The 20,635-nt window shown below is 39.2% G+C and overlaps 1 protein-coding gene across 13 annotated transcripts in view; it reads left to right on the plus strand.

Annotated features, from left to right (window-relative positions):
• Positions 1 to 20,635, plus strand: part of KALRN (kalirin RhoGEF kinase) — a 514,059-nt gene that overhangs the window by 238,911 nt on the left and 254,513 nt on the right. For all 13 annotated transcript variants that reach the window (XM_057430160.1, XM_057430159.1, XM_057430148.1 and 10 more), the window contains exons 8-9: positions 6,824 to 6,955; positions 12,928 to 13,158. In XM_057430160.1, coding sequence (XP_057286143.1) covers positions 6,824 to 6,955; positions 12,928 to 13,158 — 363 coding nt within the window. The remainder of the gene's footprint in view (positions 1 to 6,823; positions 6,956 to 12,927; positions 13,159 to 20,635) is intronic.

A 20,635-nucleotide genomic window follows, 5' to 3' on the forward strand; every position in this document is an offset into this window, starting at 1 on the left:
CAAAGTATATATTTCAGAGACAGCTAAATCCACGAAAATTTTCCTTGTCCCAGAACTCTGGTTTGTGTCTTTAACAACTACCAGAATGGTTCCATAATTTCATAGCTACAAAAGATTTAAAGTATGTCAATTAATAAAACTTCTGCATTTTTTACACCTAATGGTGATTGTTCAACTTTGACTATATGTTGATTAGATTCGTTTTCCAGTGACAAACACTGCTTTGAGGCTCTCTTCCGTATTGTTGTGTTGTTTTTCCAAGTAGTTAATATCAAAGCTACTAAGTGTGCTTGATGTTTATAAAATGACCCATACTTCAGGTGACTGAAGAAGTAGTTATAACTAATAAGCCAGAAATTGTGCCTCACAATTCAGAATAGATGTATGGAAAAGTTTAGCTCAAAGAGTAAAGATTTGCATTATTGTTTGTTTCTGACTGTAGAATTGTAGTGAATTTTTCCCTATTTTGTGTTTCCTATTGACAACAGGCCATAGCATAGAGCGATCACTCACCCTACTGGGCACTTACTCATGTAAGCACACTCAGTGGCTTTGATGGGACTGGTACACTAGGATGATGCCCAGTACAAGAACTTTCACTGAGTATGATGGGCACTGTAGCGTTTAGGTATTGTCTTAATGTTAATAATTGTCAGTCATCATATGTTTGTAAAGAAAAATGAAAAAAAAAACTTCTATACAGTCTGTAGTCACAATCAGAATGTTTAAAGTTTATTAATTAATCAATTCTTGTTTGTTTGGGATTTGGGTTTTGGGGTGTTTTGCCATTTTTTTTTAATGAGCAATCCCCTGTTTTTCTGAAGTGTCAGTCTTGTTTGCAATTTATGAGTAGTTGCTGAGGTATTGTATAGCATCAAAGTCAATGAAACAGAAAGCTGTATTGAACTGACTGTGAAGCTAGAAGTGAGTATTTTTTTTCCACTGCCTTCTGAACTGTCAAAGTGGATATTTTGCCTCAGCCATAACTTCAAAAAAAAAAGTTACACTAATGTCACTTTCAGCTTTTGGTCTTTTTTTCTTCACAGTTGTATGGATGGGTCTGAAAAACCCAGTCATGTTTGGCATAAGGACTCCTCTTCATAAGGAACTTAAGAAATTCGTACTGTGTGACAGAAGACAGTCTTACATTACTAACAGGAGAATTTGCTAATTACGAACAGCAATTAATCCTCACTTGCAATAAGAGAAAATTCAGTGGAAAAGTGCTAATGTGAAAGCTGTAAACTTTGGTGAAAAAAAAAAAAAAAAAAGTAAAAATATGGGAGCCAGTGTGTATCCAGTAGCCAGAACTAAAATTTCAGCTTTGATTTAGTAACTCTGGTAGATAAACCAATGACTTGAATGCTAATAATTTGGTCATTTGACCTCTGTATGGTATAAAGTGACATATTTGGGATTAGGTCTGTAACTTACTCTGTTGCCTATCAAGCATTCATTCTAAATGTGGCTATTTGGTATCACCCAGGCTTTTTTTTAAGTCAAATCAGGGCTTCATTATTTTGTAATAAATAAGGTTTAAATCTCTGAAGCAAAGATGTAGATAAACTCACTATTTCCTCTGTCACAGATCAAATCTCTTTTCACTCCCTTTGTTCTGTCAGTAAAGGTAATCTTGATGTGGATTCAACCATATTTCCCACACTGTACCCCTGCTTCCCTCATACGGATCAGATACACAGATTTTCTTTCCTTCTCCAGAGTGATAAGCTGCTACAGTCTCTTTGTTCATTCCTTCCTATTGATTGAAGCTCTCTGTGATGCCAACAGGAAGCAAGTCTTTTAGGACCGTAATCTTTCAGCCTTTGGCACACCCCAGACTGCAAGGAAGTTGTTGGCTTGGGTCAGAGATTTATGAAAAGCTCTATGATCTCTATAATGCGCAAGCTGAGCAGGAAGCAACTTGTTTTTCAAGGTCTCTTCCTAAAGACCCCACACAGAAAATTGCACAGAATACAATTTGTCTGGCTTGGAAGGATAAAAGGCTGAGTCAACCCTGCTGAGAATTGAACCTCACATCTGTCTTCATGTGCCTCAGAATCACGTTGCTTTCCTGGCTCTTATTGCAGATACATGTGGCATGTTGAATGGGACTTAGCTGAATGAGTTCCTGGATCAAAGCGCTTTTGGTTTGCTTTTTTTCTTCTTTCTTTCTTTTTTCATTTTTTTTCTTTGTGTGTGTGTGCACATGTGTGTCTTCCTTGAATTTTTTAAACACAATTTGTATGTACTAAACCATCATCAAGAAGAGAAAAAAAGGACAAATCTTGCTAACTTAGCTTAAAGCCAGGCTTCCTTCAGCACATGTGTTTGATCAGAAGCCAGTAAACTAAACCCAAAACAGTGACTATGTCCAGATCAAGGTGCAACTCAGGATATTCAATGGAGGTGCTTTCCAAATATCCCTCAGTTCCACCTGCTACAAATCTATTGGTTGGTTGGTTGTTTTGGTTTTTTTTTTTTACTTCTTTTTACTCTTCACTCCCTTACCCACATGCTCACATGGAGATATCCTAGTGCAAAAGACAATCTGCTTCTGTATCTTTAGGTATGTCTGAGGCTATTCAAAGTTGCAAGAGAACGTAGGAGAGCATGCCTTATCTCATTGTGATTTCAAGAGAACTGTGCTTATTTACTCCAGATGAGATTCCAGCCCACTAACTGCCAGATGGGGAAAGCAGACATACCAGGTGTCCTCCCTTTCTTGGATGTAATCTCTGAAAGTGTGCTAAAGTGTTCATAAGATGCTCACTCTACAGATTCTGTCAGAATGAACAAATTAATATCTTCAAGCAGCCAAGAGACCTCAACCAATTAATTCTGGGTCAGGGTCTACTCTCAGACATGCAAGAGCAGTAATATCATTTAAAGTAGTAGGTGATAGGTGCACAGGCTAGACATTTATGCTGATTCTCTGAAAAATGACCCCTGACCATTTGTTTCATATTACCGTACTCCCCAACCAGGAAGACTACTGGTTCTCTCATCTCTGCCTAGATTTCTCTAAGCACATCCTGAACTCTCGTATTTGAGGAAAGGAAATGTGAAAGGCGGGGGGGGGGAGAGGGCAAAAGAAGAGGAAGAATGTGAGGAACGGGAGAAAAGGAAAAGCCAGTTGATATCTGGAAGATGCAGGGATAAGGCCACAATAACTTCTGCATTAAATGGGAAAACTCCAGAAACAGCAATAGGAAACATACAAGTGGCCTCATACAAAATATTCAGGGCACAAGAGATATAGTTCACTGAGGGAAGTGGTATCATGGCCTTCCTTCCATATTTCTCCACAGGCATTCTGGAGCATGAAAGTTTGGTTTTAATTTGTCTGTGGCCTATACTACCCTGCTTATCCTGCAGCTTCCCCACAGAGGCCTAGCAAGCAGTAAGCAAAGACTGCAAAAAATGTGGAGAAATGTGGACTATAAAATGTCTGAGCTGTGTTTTGGAGTAACCACGTGAGACAGCATAGCAGTCCCTGAATAAAGTTACTAAGAAGTGCTCTTGAGAATATACTATTACCTGGCCTAATACAGAACTTGCGACTTAGTGAATAGGTTGTGACTCAGGAGTAAGCATAGGTTGTTTCTTTAAAGTTACTTTTGGGTTGAATCAGAGGCACAAAGGTACCTTAGGGACTTTTTTATTTTTTAGGGGAATTTTTTCTTAATCTCTCCTGAAGTCTTGAAAAGCATGGGCAATTATTGGAGCCTGTCATTTCAAATCATATTTAAGCAGCTTTTATGTTCCCAGCAGGAACTATTCTAGTCTATGGGCTAACAAGAAATTTAAGCAATTAATTCAAATGGTATTTAGTATCCGGTGGACAGTAACAGCTCCTATTTCGACCCAACAGTTAGCAATTTAGAATTTTTAATGTATCTTTTTCAACTCTGTCAAATAGTGATTTTGTGATATGAATATGTTTCTAGCATGAATGCTTACATTTAGTCTTTCTCTGTGTTTGCTGCAGTGTGTGACAACTAAAATTAACATAGAATCAGAATAGTTCAGGTTAGAAGGGACCTTAAAGATCACCCAGTTCCAGCTCCTTGCCATGGGCAGGGACACCTCCCACTAGATCAGGTTGCTCAAAGCCCCATCCAGCCCTGCTCTGAAGACTGCCAGGGGTAGGGCAGGCAAAACATCTTGGGGTAACATGTTCCAGTACCTCATCATCCTCACAGTAAAGAACTTCTTATATCTAATCTACCCTCTTTCAGTTTAAAGCCATTCCCCCTTGTCCTGTTACTACATGCCCTTGTAAAAAGTCCCTTCATATTTCTTGTAGGCACCCTTTAGGTACTGGAAGACTGCACTAAGGTCTCCCAGGAGCCTTCTCATCTCCAGGCTGAACAAGTCCAACTTTGTTGGCCTGTCTTCATGGGAGAGGTGCTCCAGCCCCCCGATCATCTTTGTGGCCCTCCTCTGGACTTGCTCCAACCGGTCCATGTCCTTCTTATGTTGGGGACCCCAGAGCTGAACACAGTACTGCAAGTGGGGTCTCACAGGAGTGGACTAGGAGAGAAACACCTCCCTTGACTGCTGATCACATTTCTTTTTATGCAGCCCCGAATAGGATTGGTTTTCTGGGACGTGTAGCTGCTTTTTTCAAAATGCCCTAATCAATAGTCCTATGGTATCAACTAAGACTTTACAAAAGTCTTTAAAAAAACCTGTTTGGTCTCCCTGTGTGAATCTATACACACACCACAGACCACTATACGCTGTTTTTAGGATATTAAGTAAAATACTGACAGCTTGCATTTCTTAAAACCTTTTAAAACAGATGATGCCAACTGCTCCTGCTAGTGGCAGAAGTGAAATTACTGATGTAATTGTTGATGTGGCATTGTCTATATACAATAGATACACAAAAGAAAGATGTCAGACAACAAGGTGGAAATGTGGTTATGTGCATAGGATCTTCTTGAGACTTCTCTCACCTACTGAGCAAATCAAAGTCTGGGGATATGGCAGTATATAAGTGAGAAGACTATAAGAGCTTGTACTAAAATTGGTAGAATTCAGCAGTTTTGATAAGAGCAGTAACAGTGTGATTCCAGCAGCAGGAAAAGTGGTCTATGATGTGTAAAGGTCTTTTGTTCACTCTTTTGACCAAGAGGTTCATATAACAGTGAGAGAAGGGATTGATCTCAGCTCTGTGCTCTTAAAACTGTGTAGGAAACGATGTGAATTCCACTACCTTGGCACAAAAGATGATGATTTCAGCTTTATGCAAGGTGTTTGCAGATCTCATCTGAAGACATTCAACAGATCAGGAGTCAAACCAGTGCAAGAGAGCTTGCCATCCTTGCCTCTGGTGTTCTAGAAATCAGTTTTCACTGTTAGATTTGTACTTTGTAGATGTGAAAATTTAGGAATTCATCTTTGTCACTGAATCTTTGTGCACTGAAAAGCGTTTACAATGCAAACACTTTATAGGCTTGATTACACAGCAGCATAGTGAATAGCTTTAAACTGCTAATAAAAAAGGATGCTGATGGCAGAGTCAGAGCTGAATTGAAATTCTTTGCTTTGAATCTCCCAGCCCCTCATGCTGTGAGTGCTTTACTAACAAGCCACAGGTGAACACTTCATGAGTGCATAAAGCTGTGATCCTGGGGGTGGGTTTGTGGCATTCTATGTTCACCCTGCAGGGTACTGCATCTGTTGTATAATTGGCTGTTCTTTTTTTATAAATAGCCACGAAGTACAGCAGGCTGGTTTAACAGAAATGTGGAGGAAGAGAAAATATTAATGAGAAGTAATGAGGTGGCATTAGGCAGTTAGTATGGTCAAAATATGAACATATGAGCTGTGTCATTGAACTAAGTCCTGCTTAAAAGAAAAGCAGGATGGGAACCTTAGAGACTAAATTCCTCTTTTCTTTTACAGAACAAGCAGCACCCAAGAGAGCTTCCCTAATTTGTTCTGCCAAAGTGCATCAGCACTGCCCTGGAGGCCTTTAAGAGTGGAAAAATATTTTTTTCCGTCCCCCTTCTCCCCAAAGCTGTTCAGTTTCTGGCTGTTTGTTAAGGCTTTCAACCAAGGTGCTAACCCATATCAATTGCAATGGCAATGAATTTTTTCTCACTGTTCATGGATGTCTGCCCACCAGGAACTGGACTGAGATCAGCAGCTCATTTGGCATTGGCTGCTTAGCAGCCATCAGATGGTAACGGTATCTGATCACTGCTGACCTGGGCCAGAATCAAATGTGTGAGCGAGGGCTTTAAAGCCTTGGTATCCTATTAGCAATCCCACTGAGCTGGCCCTGGGTTGGAAACTGCTCAAATACAGACTGTCTGCCTTTCACTGAAATGAATGGTAACATTGATTTTAATGGGAGTTTTTGTTTGCTTAAATTAATAGTGTAAAGGACAGGTAAGCAACTGAAAGAAGATTGACAGCTGGAGACAATGCCAGATACAGCTGTAACCATGTCTTCTGTGTTTCATGATGGTCATTTTTTTTTTTTTTTTTTTTTTAATAAATATGTTGCAGCCTCCCTTTTAGGAATGCAATGTTGTAGCCTCCTTGTGCGGTAGGCAGAGATTCCTAGAATGAGTGTTTTCTGAGCCTGGAGCATTTGTTTTTAATCCACAAGAAACAGAAAACATTCCTTTGGATCTTGGTGTTCTTCAGGTACTTCAGGTACTGAGGAATACACTGTTCTAGGGTACCCAAAAGGACTCTTTTATAACTTCTTTTCCTTAGCCCTTGTGGCAGTCATACGTGGCACTGTATAAACCAATTTTTTCTAATGTTGATGAGATGTTGCTCATTGTTCCTGGAATTTTTCCAGTTCCTTTCAGGTGTGGATGCCTGGTGCAAAATGTGCAGTGAAGGAGGCCTCCCCTCAGAAATGCAAGACCTGGAGCTGGCCATCCATCATCATCAGACCCTGTATGAACAAGTAACACAGGCCTACACAGAGGTATGTGCTTCCCAGAGAAGAATGTGAGTATCTGTTAAGTGATAACAGATATTTGACTGCATTTTGGAGCTTAGCTTTTCTAAATGGGATAGGTTCTGCTTTCCATTTCTGTGATTGTTTCAAGGGCGTCAGATCTAATTCCAGGCTGTAGGAGGTGATTCCCAGCAATGTGCTTGTAAGGGCATGATGAGACAAATCTGAGGGACAAATCACATACAGAATTAAAATCTAGAGCTAGTGTTGGCACTCCAAAGAAGAGCTGCTTTTGCTGAGCAGGGAATCTCTAAGCCACCAATAGCTTTAGCCCTTTTACTTCTGTGAATGAGTCCTGGCTCTAACACAGGTATGCTAATGGGAACAGAGGGTGCCAAAAGCTTTTTTCTTCAATATACAAAACCACAGAGATGTCAGGTCCTCATTTACAATAAATGCTGAAAAAAACCCTGTGCTTTAGAATCAGTTAGGTTGGAAAAGATGATTGAGTCCAGCTGTTAACCTGACACTACCAAATCCACAACTAAACCATGTCCCTAAGCAACATCAGCTATATTTGTGTATACTGTTGTCAAATATCTCAGGCCTAAATAGGGTATGTGGATTTTGTTTTCCTTTGAAATAGGGTGCCAAGGATGCTAAGACTAAACCATATTCTCTGGCATTTCGTCAAAAACCCCATAAAATTCTTAACTTGCTTTTTCCCCTATTAAGGCTTTAGCATGCAATAAAAGCTACTGAAAAACAGCCAACGTTCAGTACATCTGACTGTACAGACCAGGGTCTGTGTTTAGTTCACTTTATTTTGCAAAGGGGCTGCAGGACCTCTCTGGCATCTGGGAGTACTCTTCTAGGAATAAGGCTAGTCTACCTGTTTACCCTAGGCATGGGCCAACCTGCAAATAACCCTGGATTGGGAAGACATGTCTATTATCTGTTCTATACTGTTATCTGTATCTCCAGGACTCAAGCTTGTGGGAAAGTAACCCACAGATCACCTGAATGCTTCGGTTTAGTTGTATTTTTCATTTCCCTGCACTGTGATGTGTTTTGACTGTTTTTCTGCATACCAAGCAATTTTGCTTCTTCCAGGATTTTCCAAGCTGGATTGTAGTGCTTGCTGCACTTAGTAAATTACCAAGTGAAGGGTCCAGAACACAATATAACAACCTCCTCCATGCTCAGCTCTTACTGTAGTCAAGATGTTCTTGGAAAAATCTGTAGTATAAATATAAGAGAAAAGAATTTGCTAATCTAGGCTTGGTGGTAGGCACTCATACATGTTCAGTGAAATTGTGCAGATATCCTGATGATGAATGTAAGGTGTCTCAGATAGAAATCTGCAAGAATTTGGGATTTAGTCAATTAGAATGAGCAGGTCCAGGCTGCAGTCACAAAGAGCAATTCCTTATTTGATAGTGAGATTTCTCAGGAACAGATTGTGTGAGCAAATACAGAACAGTCCTGTTGACCTCCAGTTGCAACTGTGAATTTTATTCACGTGCCTAGTCAGGTGAATATAAGTTTTTTGATTGTATTTAAAAATTATTTCTGAAAATTAATTGAATTATGATTAAATAAATAAAGTTTGAAACTGACATTTTATCAGTCTTAGTTTTTATGAAACGAAAATTCTTTTAAACTCATAACTAAAAGCAGACTTTAACATAGATATTGCTTTTGCTGATGCTTTGTCAGAAAACTATAACTCATCGCAAACACATCTGCTTAAAACATTTCTATATTATTTTACGAATAAGTACATTTTTAAATAGTATGTAGAAATGCCAGAAAGGTTATAGTCTGTTATTTTGGAAAGGTTCATCCCTTTTCCCACAGCTACGTGGTGAGCTGAAAAGCCTTAGGAGTCCTGCCTCCTATCCACATGCCTGTTTCTTCAATCTAGATAATGCCCCTTGCCCATAGAAAATAATGTTCCTTCCCTCAGAGGTCTCTATGGTGGAATGAAAATTGTAGCTTTTTCTTTCCTTTCTTGTCCTTCTGAGTCTTTGAAAATCTGTTTCTATTTGTATAATTCTAAGAAATTTGCAATAAATGGATAACTATTTCATATGGATGTTTAATAGGATATTAATTAACTTTACTAGGATATATGGGCCTATTGTCTTCAGTCACAGAGTATAACAAAGCACTTCAGAGTCACTGCAGGAACCTAAGAGATGCCCAAAGAAACTTAGGGAGACTCTCTTTTTCCACCTTGTCATGGCTGTAGCCATAATTATCTTGTTTCCTTTATTGCACTTGAGTGAATCTCAGAAATAGCAGAGACAGAGACCACAGACCTGATATGCAATGCACAGCTAAGTAATCCTTTTCTGCAATAAGCCAAGCTGCTGGCAGAGCAGGCATTCTTTCTTCTGAGAATCAAGTGGTGCTCTTGTTTTCACTTTGGGTGGAACAATGCTGGAGGGAGGAGATGCACATGAGACGTGTATCTTTAGCAAATTCCCCTCTTGCAAGAAGAGTTCTTCTAGATGACTCCATCCAGAGTGTGCTTATGGTGCTCCACCAGTGTTTCTAGTGGATTAACAGCAAGAGACAAACTTGGGACACCCTTACTGAGAACTGTACTGATTTGATAAAGATAAGGAGGGAGGAAGAGAGAGAAAGGTTTTCTCCAGTCAGGCTTGATCCTGGCTGATTATAAGAGCGTCCTGTTCACTGCAGTATGATTAACTGTACTTTATTGTCTGTTCCTAGAGGCATGATATATTTGCTCTAAAGACCAATTTTTTTTCCCTAGCGCAAATTGTAACTGTTTCACAGATGGCACTATTAGTCCAGTCACTTGCAAAGGCTCTGGAGGTCTTTCTGACCCAGTATATAGGAGATCTGCAGATTTTAACTGCAAGTCATGCTGGGTGCAGGTCTGTTAAATTTAAGAATTTTGCAACACTTCTTAAAAACACAATGTGAGATGTAAGTGAAGTGATGCAGCTAAAGCAGGTTGGTGATGCTTGCCTGGTCTTTGAGAAATTCAAAAGATTCACATGAAGAGATTTGGTGATTTATTTTTGCAGTTATAAGGAGAACAGGGGTATTACTGAAAGAGCAAAGTAGGTAGGTTCTCAATTTATGAAGCTGTTGCCTTCCTTTCTGAAATCTGTTCATCTGTGAACTCTGACAGAGCAAACCTTCTGTGCCCATTGACTGGGAATGCAGTAATGTTCACTACAAAAATACTTTCAGAAAAGAAAACTTTTAAGCCAAAGAACTTCAGAACTGCAGAGGATACAAAATCCTGGAATATATATGTATGTAATCCTTGCAAATACTGAGTACCGCTGGTTACTCGTTTGCCACTGTGTTCTTTGCCAGAGTTACTCCAGCATGATGGGACGAACATGTAATTTGGAAAGCGGGAGAACACTTCTAACAGCCTCTGATTTGCGTTAATTATTATTAGCAGGACAACACAAGCACTTCAGGTCTGGCGTTTACCTCTGGCTGTGCAGAGAATAACTAGAAGGCTACGCCCATCAGGGAAAAATCATAGCTTCTAATCTCTGAGGCTTTTTAGACAACAGGAACAAATTATCATGCAATAGATGAAAACCTAAAGCCTGTAGAAGAAAAAGGAGTAAGAGAGAGAGCAGAAATATACTCACTCTTTCCCTTACACTGCAAATATGGGAGAACATTGTCCAGTTTCAGCTTTGGATGAAGTAGGGGCATACAAGCTGTTGCCTTTGAAACAACTGTTTTCTTCTGCAAACTCTCCTACCACTGAGAGTTTTCATTATAAAGGCCTTGCGGTCATATTCACCCACTAGGCAGCTCTGGAAAAGCACTTTTACGTAAGATGAATTTTGTCTGGTGTTTTGATCTGTTATGATTAGTATACCAAAGGATCTGAGCCTTTGAAATGGAAGAATTTCAGGTTTATACCTCCAGGAGGCAAAAAACTGACATGCAGGATCTGCACTTGGGAGATGGTGTAGGTATGAGTAGGTCTATGTTATGGCACAAAGTTTCCAGGAAACTAGTCCTGAGTAAAGAATGTCTGTCATATTGTCTGTGCAGTCATGTGTCTTTTACTGATAAACTTTTAAACCTTTATTGTTAGTTGTGATTCTATCAGTGTAAATCAGCAGTGACTATACTAAAGCATTGTAACACAATCCATGGACAGATTCCGACCAACTGGCCCAAAGGCCAGTAACAAGAACATACTGAATTCACACAGTGAATTAGGCCAGTGCAATGAGTGAGTTTCTGCTTCCAAGTGTGTGCATAGCCTTGGTTTTCTGTTTCCCTGGTTAAATTGCGGTTGATTATCTTCCCACAGATAAAATAGAATATAGCATGCCTTGTCTCCTTTCCTGTCTAGAAGCTGCTGTTTCCTGCCCAGCAGCTACTGCCACCTCCATAATGTTGCCAAGTTAACACCTGTGCTTCAGAGTTTCTGCCTAAATCCTCCCTCGTATCACCACCATCCACTGCTGTTGGTGAGTGCAATCATTCCCTCTGTGACCCCAGAAGGCTCCAGCATGTGCAAATTGTTCCAGCTGGTCTTCAGCTGCAACTGAATTTGAGTACGGAAAGACACTCCCTATGGATTCTCCAGTTATTTCCTGACCTAATTCCAAACTGCCCTGAATATTTAAGAAATCTCCAAGGATCTGCCTAAGCCCACCTAATAGTCATTAATGTGATGAGATTTGACTCCTACTTTTTCCAGTATAAATCTCAAAGGCTCTCTTGATTTCTCTGAAAAGGCACCATATATATACTGCTACAAAAGACTTGGACATAGCATGGCTTGGCAAAGGACACAGGTTTGGGTATTAAAGGATTGAACATGCTACATTTGAACGTGCAACTTACAATACGGAATGAAATGAGACTTGCACATCCTTGAGATGTGTTTTAACTTTGACTGATAAAGTTAAAAATTAAAACTGGATGAAAAACATTCATTAAGCCGTTCTCTGGCAAGACTGGGAATTGTGATTGCATAGAAATAAAAACACTTTTCAGGAAATCTTGTCATTTTCACTGCAGTTTGTTTCAGAGGGAAAAGCAGGTTGGGAAAAGGAGAGGGATTCCAATCATGTTCTCATTTACCATTTCTATTGGAAAAAAAATTTTAACTTTGCAATCTGCAACTGAAAAATAATTCAGAAAGCCATTTTCAGAGAACCAGCGTATGTGCACACACTTGTTAATAGCAGCTTGGGGTTTATGGTTCCATTTTTCATTTTCCCCTGCAATATGAAAATGCTCCAGGAATATTCCAGGAAAAAATCTGGCATTAAAAAATCTGGTGTTCTGTGTTTTTTTTAATGCCCAAATGCCTTTGCATCTGCAAGTGTGTTTCAGTATGCTCAGAAAAGATTGCACATGTGCAGAGGGCTTTGCATCTGTCAGCAAACTTTGTAGCCCATTGCATATGGAGAATGTAGGTCCCTCTGAGCTGTTCCTGGGGAAAAAAAGAATCGCTATCATATATTAATTTATTTTTCACTGCCACTGAATGAAATACAGAATTGGAATGTCACAGGTCCCAATGTACATATATACTTAGTAATCCGATGATGAAAGGACTCTCCCTTATCATACAGAATATGAATGACTCTGCCATCTGTGGTTTTCTAAAAATGCCACCTCCTCAGAAAAATAGGCACGCTATTGCAAATGCTACCTGTCATCAACTAGTGTATGTTAAGAATTTTCAGTGCCCAAATGTCAGATTGTAATATAGTCTTGGGTTCTCTGTATTCAGTCTGAGCAGTACAGTGTATGTGCTCCTGCTGAGTTACACAGCAGGCCCACTAGGAAGTGAAGGCAAGTGCTGAATGTGTAAGTACAAGTCAAAAAGAGATACTATGAGGTCTTTCTTCTTTTTTGACTAAAAGAAGGAAAACACAAGGGAAAAAAGTCAGCTAGACTGTTCTCTGGTAGCTATTCGATGTTTAAGTACCAGTGCAATGAAGTAGACCTATTTCTTCCTTCAGGTGAGCCAGGATGGAAAAGCCTTGCTGGATGTCCTGCAGCGTCCCTTGAGCCCTGGAAATTCTGAATCCCTCACTGCTACTGCAAACTACTCAAAGGCTGTTCACCAGGTGTTGGATGTGGTACATGAGGTCCTGCATCACCAGCGGCGCCTAGAGAGCATCTGGCAACACAGAAAGGTCCGGCTACACCAAAGGCTGCAGCTCTGTGTTTTCCAGCAGGATGTTCAACAGGTAATATCATTACTGAAGGAGATAAAGAATGGTCCTTTCCTTGCAGCCATAAAGATTGTTTGCTGACTCATCTAGAGGATATTGCCATAAGCAAGATTTCATGTGCAGCTGTATCTATGCTGAAATCCTAATGCACATTTTGGTACCTCTTGTTTTCATGTTGGAAATCATCAGTAAGTCTGTTAATTATTGATCAGTTCATTCCCCCTGAGAATATTGACACTATTTTCAGTGGTTAATTCTTCACAAGTGAGCAATTAGCAGTAGGTACTCTACTGTTCTTGAGAAAGTGATGTTGAATAGAAAAAAATTTCAAGTGTAAAAAGCAATCAAACTGTGGTATATTTCACCTTCCTAAGTAGAAGCAGTACAGATACAGACCTTTTAGTGGTGGTGTTTAGATGATCTTTGCATTATTACCGCTTATGGAGTCTATGTACCTGTGCAATGAATGTGCTGGCTCACATGTATCACACACTCCAAAGTGCAGAGCCCACTTCACAGAAATACAGTTTATACAGTACAGGCTCATCTCTGAGAGCTTAGGCTCCAGGTGAATAACTGTTCTCTCCCAAAGGAATCCATCTGAATACCAGCACAACAGTGTAACTGACAGTAACGTATGAGATGCCACATTAGTAGCTGCCAAATAATGCAAGCACAATCAACAGATGTTATGGAACTCTGCTCATTCAGGATGGTGTGGTTTGTTTAAGGGCCCCATTATGGCCTGAAGCAGATGTTGTTAGCAATATAGTACTTGCTTTAAATGAAGAGGCTGAATGCTCTAATCATGTTTATGGAGCATTCTAATATCCCTGGGGTTCTCTATGCCATTGCCTTCCTCCAAGTGAAAAATGAGGTGGAGATGGAATGACAAAGCTGTCTCATGCAAAATAGACATGAACTAGCAAGGACAGGAGACAGGCAACTTTTATTCAACATGAAAATTTTTGGACCTATTAGTGCCATAGTTGAAGTACACCAGCAGAACTACAGTTGTAGATATCCTTTACAAATATGTATGACCATTTCTTTGTCAGTCTTGAAAAGTTTGCCAGAATTTCTAGCTGCTCAATTTTTCCTGCAAAACCACACAAACATTTATGCCATATATATAACTAAAACTGGGACTTAATGTAACAGATCCTTAATTTAAGCAATTTCACTTTTGTTATGTGTCAGCAATCATACTGCATGGTAATGAAATTCATAAGCTATATATCAAATAGAGCATGTACTTGGAATTCAGTTAGAATACTCCCTGCAAACTGTATGCAGTTCATACAATTCCAGGATTAAAATCTCAAAAATCAAGGATTGTAAATTGTGATGATGTTGTCCTTTTTCCAGTGGTGGAATATAATGTCAATAGGAATCCATGTTATGCTAGGTATTCTTCAATCTTTCCAACCCAAAACTTTCTCTCTTACATCTTCTGAATTCAGCAGAAGTGTATATGAATTTTCTTTATGAAAACCATTCAGACTTTTACTTCCCACATAAAGGCAATGAGGCTGTGTCACTGGTTTTCAAAAGGAACAGGTCTTTTGCACATACTGTGACTTTTAGTGAGAGAAAAAGAAACAAGCAATAATAGTTATGGAGTACAGTCACTTTAGAGAGCATTACTCTGTGTGAGTTCTGTTGGCCGCAATCTTCCAAATTTTTTCTCTTAATGGGTAGTTATTATCTGAGAAGCAACAACTTAATGACAGGCATGATTCCGTCCTAGCACACACTGGAGGCATCTCTTTGTCTTACTTAGCAAGCAGAGAGGAAGAGATGAATCATTCTGTTCACTAAACATCTGTACTATTCAAGATAAATGCTTTGTAAGTCATAAATGAAATTATCAGCTACATAGAAATATGAAGTGTAGATTCCATGAGGAGGAGGAGGATATCCAAGTATGTTGATGTTGGTTTGATTTTGTTTTTGTTTTTGTTTTTTTTAGATAACCACCTCCTATATATCTGTCATGCAATTCCTATTATACTTATTTTGTTAAATGCCTATCAGTTGGCAGGTGAAGCTGTCTACCTGTATGTTGTCACTAATCATAAATAACATTTATCTTTAACAATTTGTTGTCTTGTCAAAACTTAATAACCTTTACTGAGTTCTTCCTGGTTTAAGTCTAGAAAATAAAGATGTGGAAGAACAAATCTTGACAGGAGAGCCTTAAGTTTATTAGACTTTGCTGTCTTCTAGATAAGTAATGATACAGTGTAGTTTCAGTAAGGAAGATGCTCCTTTTCCCTTTTCACCAGCTCAAAATTAAGGGTGTTCTCACAGATGCAGTTTTCTTGGTCAGGATGTCCTGTGGCTCACCCTCTGCAGCCAGTGTAGTAGAAATGCTGGTGAAACATGATCCCCATGTCAGAATTTATACTCTCTCACTTGTTTATCTATACCTTTCTTTTCATGTCAGCTGTTCTGCATCAATCTTGTCTTAAAAGCAGAAGTGCATAGGGACAGGTTTTGTTATGCTGCATGTTCTTAATACAGTCTCCAGAAGTACTCTGCATCCTCTCCACCTGCCATTAACGGCATTAATAGCTGCTTGTAAAGACACATCTCCAAGAAGAGATTCTTATGAATCTTGATAGATCAACAATTCCTCACCTAACTAGTCTAGTTACTCTTGCCAGGGGGATCAAGTATTTAGGCATAGACTATCAAGTGTTCATAAAGAGCTCTTGAAAAACTGGCTAGCTGGATGAGGGCTCTTCAGTAGGCCAGTTGTATGCCTTATGAATGGATTTTAAGGATTAAACTGTATTGAACAGGGCTAATTCATATAATTCCTGATGTATTTTGCACCATTTGCAAGGTGTGACTACATTCTGTATTCATTACTTGCAGGTCAGGGCTATGTTCTCATATAGTTTCACACTGTCAAGGAAATAATTTCTATTCTAGCTGGGTCTGAACCACACAAAACCTGAAAACATTAAAAATGATGGATTAAAAGAAATAAAAGTATTTTTTATTCTAAGACAGAAAGTCAGGCATCCTTCGTCATGTCAGGCACTGGAATAGGTTACCCAGGGAGGTTGTGAATGCTCCATCCCTGGCAGTGTTCAAGACCAGGTTGGACGAGGCCTTGGATGACATGGTTTAGTGGGAGGTGTCCCTGCCCATGGCAGGGGGGTTGGAACTAGATGATCTTAAGGTCCTTTCCAACCCTAACTGTTCTATGATTCTATGATTCTATAACCAAAATGCAAGTTGTGCAGTAGGAAAAAAAAAAAACCACCAAGTTTAAACACTGTGGATTGCTAAGTTACAATGTCCGTGTAAGAAATGTTCTACTATAAAACATCATTAAAAGTAATCACTACCTCACATCATTAGACATTTTACAAGACTATTTGCTGTTACATCTATGTATTAATACAATTATATCAATTTGCACATGTGAACCAAGGTAAATAATGATGTGCTAAGGAAAATGAGTTATGAATATGTAGCCTTTTAAAGAACGAAGGAAAATAAATTGTGTGAAAAGGCATTTGCAGCCTTCACAGGAAATGGAGCACCACTCACACAAAAGGGATAGCAGTTAAGACAATTTGTGAGCTGTTACAAGGCTCTATGCAGGCAGGAGCTGATAAGGAACTCTTAACACCAGAAATATTTAGGATCATTATTAAAATGTTGGGTTACCAAGTGTGTACAATACTTCATTGCTTCATTTAGTTTTTAGAAGCTCTCTGTCATTCCAGATAGGGAAGAGGTGCATTGTTAAATCGTTTTAGAATACAGCTGAGGGAGGAGATACTGAGATTCTGTCCTGCAGGAGAGGAGAAAACATCCCTTTGACATTCAAACTGATACTCTGTCATTGCCGCAGATGCTTCAGCCCATTTTTGGTAGTTTTTCCTTTTTGCCCCTCTCTGCTCTGGGTCTTCACTTCTGCAGTCTATTTAGCAGCAAAATTATACCATTTCCATTTCTGGGGAGATTTGAAATTGTTCTCATGTTGTCTCGAATTTCCACTGCTTTCCACTGTTGCATTCTGCTTTACCATGGCCTTACTCATGCCTCTGTATGCATCTCTCTGCCCTCATATGTTTTTTTTGCCCCCTTGAACAGCAACACTGTGAAACAGGAAGGGTAGCATAAGGGTTGTACCATGCACAGATGTTACCAAGCAGCCTTAGAAATAGCTGAAGTAATTTTATAATGCCGTTCTTAACCCCACTGCCTCCCCCATCTCCTTTGTTTCATATAGGCCGGAATTTTGTCTGAATTCTTTCACTTCATAAACGTGTTCAAGTAAAGCTGTAAAGGCCTGAAGTGTACCTATTAAAGCAGAAGGAAAATAGAGACCCATCAATTCATTATTGAAATGGTCTGTACAAGCGCTGAACTTCGTATTCTAAAGCACTTTCATGGCAGAACAGTCAAACAGTCAAACTGCTATTCTTATTCTGCAGGCTTCATTCCTTCCCATGGGAATTCTCAGTCGTCTCCATACATACACACAAACACTTAGGAGACACAGACAGCCATTTTCTCCACAGATGCCTATGATTCTTTCGAGGTCACTGCTGGTGCTGCTTCCTTCTCTCTTGACTTTGGTTGTGATGGTCGCCTCTAAAGGGAAAGCTTGAAAATAGGTGAATATGATGGAAGTTTCTTGACTACATACAAAGTCTTGAGTTAGCTGTGATGATTCTGCATGGCAAAATGGAACAGGCCCATCATGTCAGATGAAGACCAGTTGTAAACAGCTAGATGACACTAAAAAACGCTTACTGGCAAGAGGGTAAGTATGTACTAAGAAGGCTGGGACTGTTGCCATACCAGCTGTAATGATGCATCAAATCCTCTTGGTACTGAAAAGGTCAAGCTAGACCAGTGTCAGATTCACCTGGATTTTTCTGAAGTTGTGGATTGTGTTCTGTTGGCTTCATGCCCAGGTACATTAATGGACATAGCTCTGGTTTCCTTGTGCAGTTATCTGCTTCTGGTGATATATACGAAGGCCATGCAGGCATACTGATATCATTACATTTACCAGCTGCCATTGTTGTGGGAAACTGCAAAGTATTGCAGAGGAAAGGCTGTCTCTCTTCATAACCAAACACTTTAAATTGTAATGTGTCTGGCTTTTACTGGTCAAAAAAACAGATCAGGGCATGATCCTGACATCGCTTATATGGAAAAATGTCCTGCCAACATCTGTCTGTCTCCATACACTCTCTGAGAATGCTGAACACTTTGTGTGATGCATGTGATCTACGTAAGTCCGTTTGTAGAAAAATAATAGGATATTTGAGGCAGTTCATGATTCATTTAGCTCTCACACAAGAGGATTAGGTCTGTACACACACCCCCATATGTATGCATACACTCAGTTCTTTTGATCACTTCAAGCAATGAAGAGTTCTTCAACATTCTGTAGTTCTCCAACTTATCATAGTTTGTTTCAAAGACAGAAGAAACAAGGCTATATATCACTTTTTATGCTTTGTTTGCAATGATACCTTCACTGGGTCTTGTAAAACAAGATATTTATTTGTAAACAATTGCTAAGAAAAAAGAACATCATAATCAAGTCAAGATTATATTTACTACCATATGACTTCAGCCACAGCACCCTGCAAAAGTACGCCACATGGTCTGTGTTGCATCTAAGCAGATTTAGCCTGTAATTACCTACCACTGACAAACCATTAATCAAAACATTACAGTTCAAAGCATCCTAGAGAATTGTCACAGCCCCTTTGGTAAATTTACCAAGTAATGAGATGCACTTAATGTTTGTCACTTATATGTTTACATTTTCAAAATATTACTGCTGTACTTTTTCTGAGCTTAGAAGATATATGTGACCTTAAGCCATATGATTGAAATATTACTAGACAGCGGGTAGAGGTTCTAAATATGTTTGCCTTGTCCCTAAATATAATGAAAAAGGAATTCAGGAATCAATACTGGTAACACTACTCCCAGTAGGATATAAAAGGAGAGAAAACAATCTCTTGTTATCTGTGATTGAAAGATAAATACCTCTATTTTCACTAGCCCTGCCCTTGCAGTAACTGTTGAGGCCAGTGTCCCCACCTGGTTTATTATCTGTTATAAATATCTCACCACACAATTCTGATAGATCACAGTACAACTTTTACCTACCTAGCTCTAAAGGACTAATTTAATAATATGTACATGTCCGTACTCACGTTATGTCTCTAATAGCCTCTTATTTAGTGCTTGTTTGCTCTATTATTTATGCAGTAAAGGATCATATGTTTGGAGTAAAAAAAAAAAAAAAAAAAAATGTTTGTTTCCATCCACTCCTCATCACAGACCATGCAATAAAACATCTTGGCAACTGCTTCCTTAGAGCAATTTTCATTCCATTCCTTTTGGTCCTGCCAAAGGAACTGGCATGTTTTCAGGCAACGTGAGTGCAAGTCTAAGCAATGAAGAGATTTGTATCCCCACTCATATTCTGAAGTGGACTAAGAAGTAACCAGCACTGAACACTGGTTTGAAAGTAAAGTGGTGGTATATATAGGCTGATTAGTATCCTGCAGGTATTATGAAATAAGTTAATAATGACATGGCCTTTTAAATAACACAGGAGTTGCTGAGCAAGTTAGTTGCTTATTTTGAACTGTTAAAAAATGACTGCCATTCCTTAATTTGAATCCACAGTGGCATGGGATTGTGCAGGAGTTGCAGGTGATTTCTTCTTTCTACATATGTATCTCTAAGCGCTGGTGGTAGCAGAGAGGGCAGTACAATAAGAAATAAGAGCATTCTGCACAGCTCTACAATTCGTATTACTCAATGACCAGATTGTGTTAATTTGCTGCACAAGGCAGCCATACTAGGAAGGAGAATATAGCCCACATATTTTTTCAGTTTCTGGTGATTTCATACGGATGTTTCTGTAGTTTCTTTAGCTTGCAAAGACATGGGGCTTTTACAGATAGTGTGCTCAGGGTTGTCCAACCCAAACACGACAGGGTTCTTGGAAAAAAATGGAAGAAGTAACATTCATTTTTCCTCTTTACCAGTGATTCCAGCATAGAAATCTGCCCTTCAAAGGGCTACATGAAGGTATGCTTACCAAGTGAGGAATGCTAACACTGATATTTGAGCATGTTCAGACAATTGCTGTTGGTGTAGAGCTAGGCTCTGTGTTTCCGTCCAGGCAGTCACATTTGCACCCTGTAACCAGTGATCACTGTATGGTATGAGAACACCTCAGAGATATCTCAGGCTATCAGCCTAAGAAGCTAATTGCTTGTCAGAGAGAGGGAGCTGTGTTCTGAGCTTCTGACAATTCTCTTTAAATATAGTTCAATATTAGCTCGTAATTTTTGTGCCAAAACTCTTCACAAAGAACTATAGGTTTAAATTACTACATTTTCATTTAATGATATTTATTCTGGAAATTCCTTAAGGGTTGCTGATAAACAATGCTCTATCCTCATCATAATTTGATTGAAAGTGT

This window comes from Pezoporus wallicus, unplaced genomic scaffold (genome assembly GCF_028554395.1).
Source record: "Pezoporus wallicus isolate ANWC-B61680 ecotype Strahan unplaced genomic scaffold, APGP_CSIRO_Pwel_v1 contig_5261, whole genome shotgun sequence".
NCBI lineage: Eukaryota > Metazoa > Chordata > Aves > Psittaciformes > Psittacidae > Pezoporus > Pezoporus wallicus.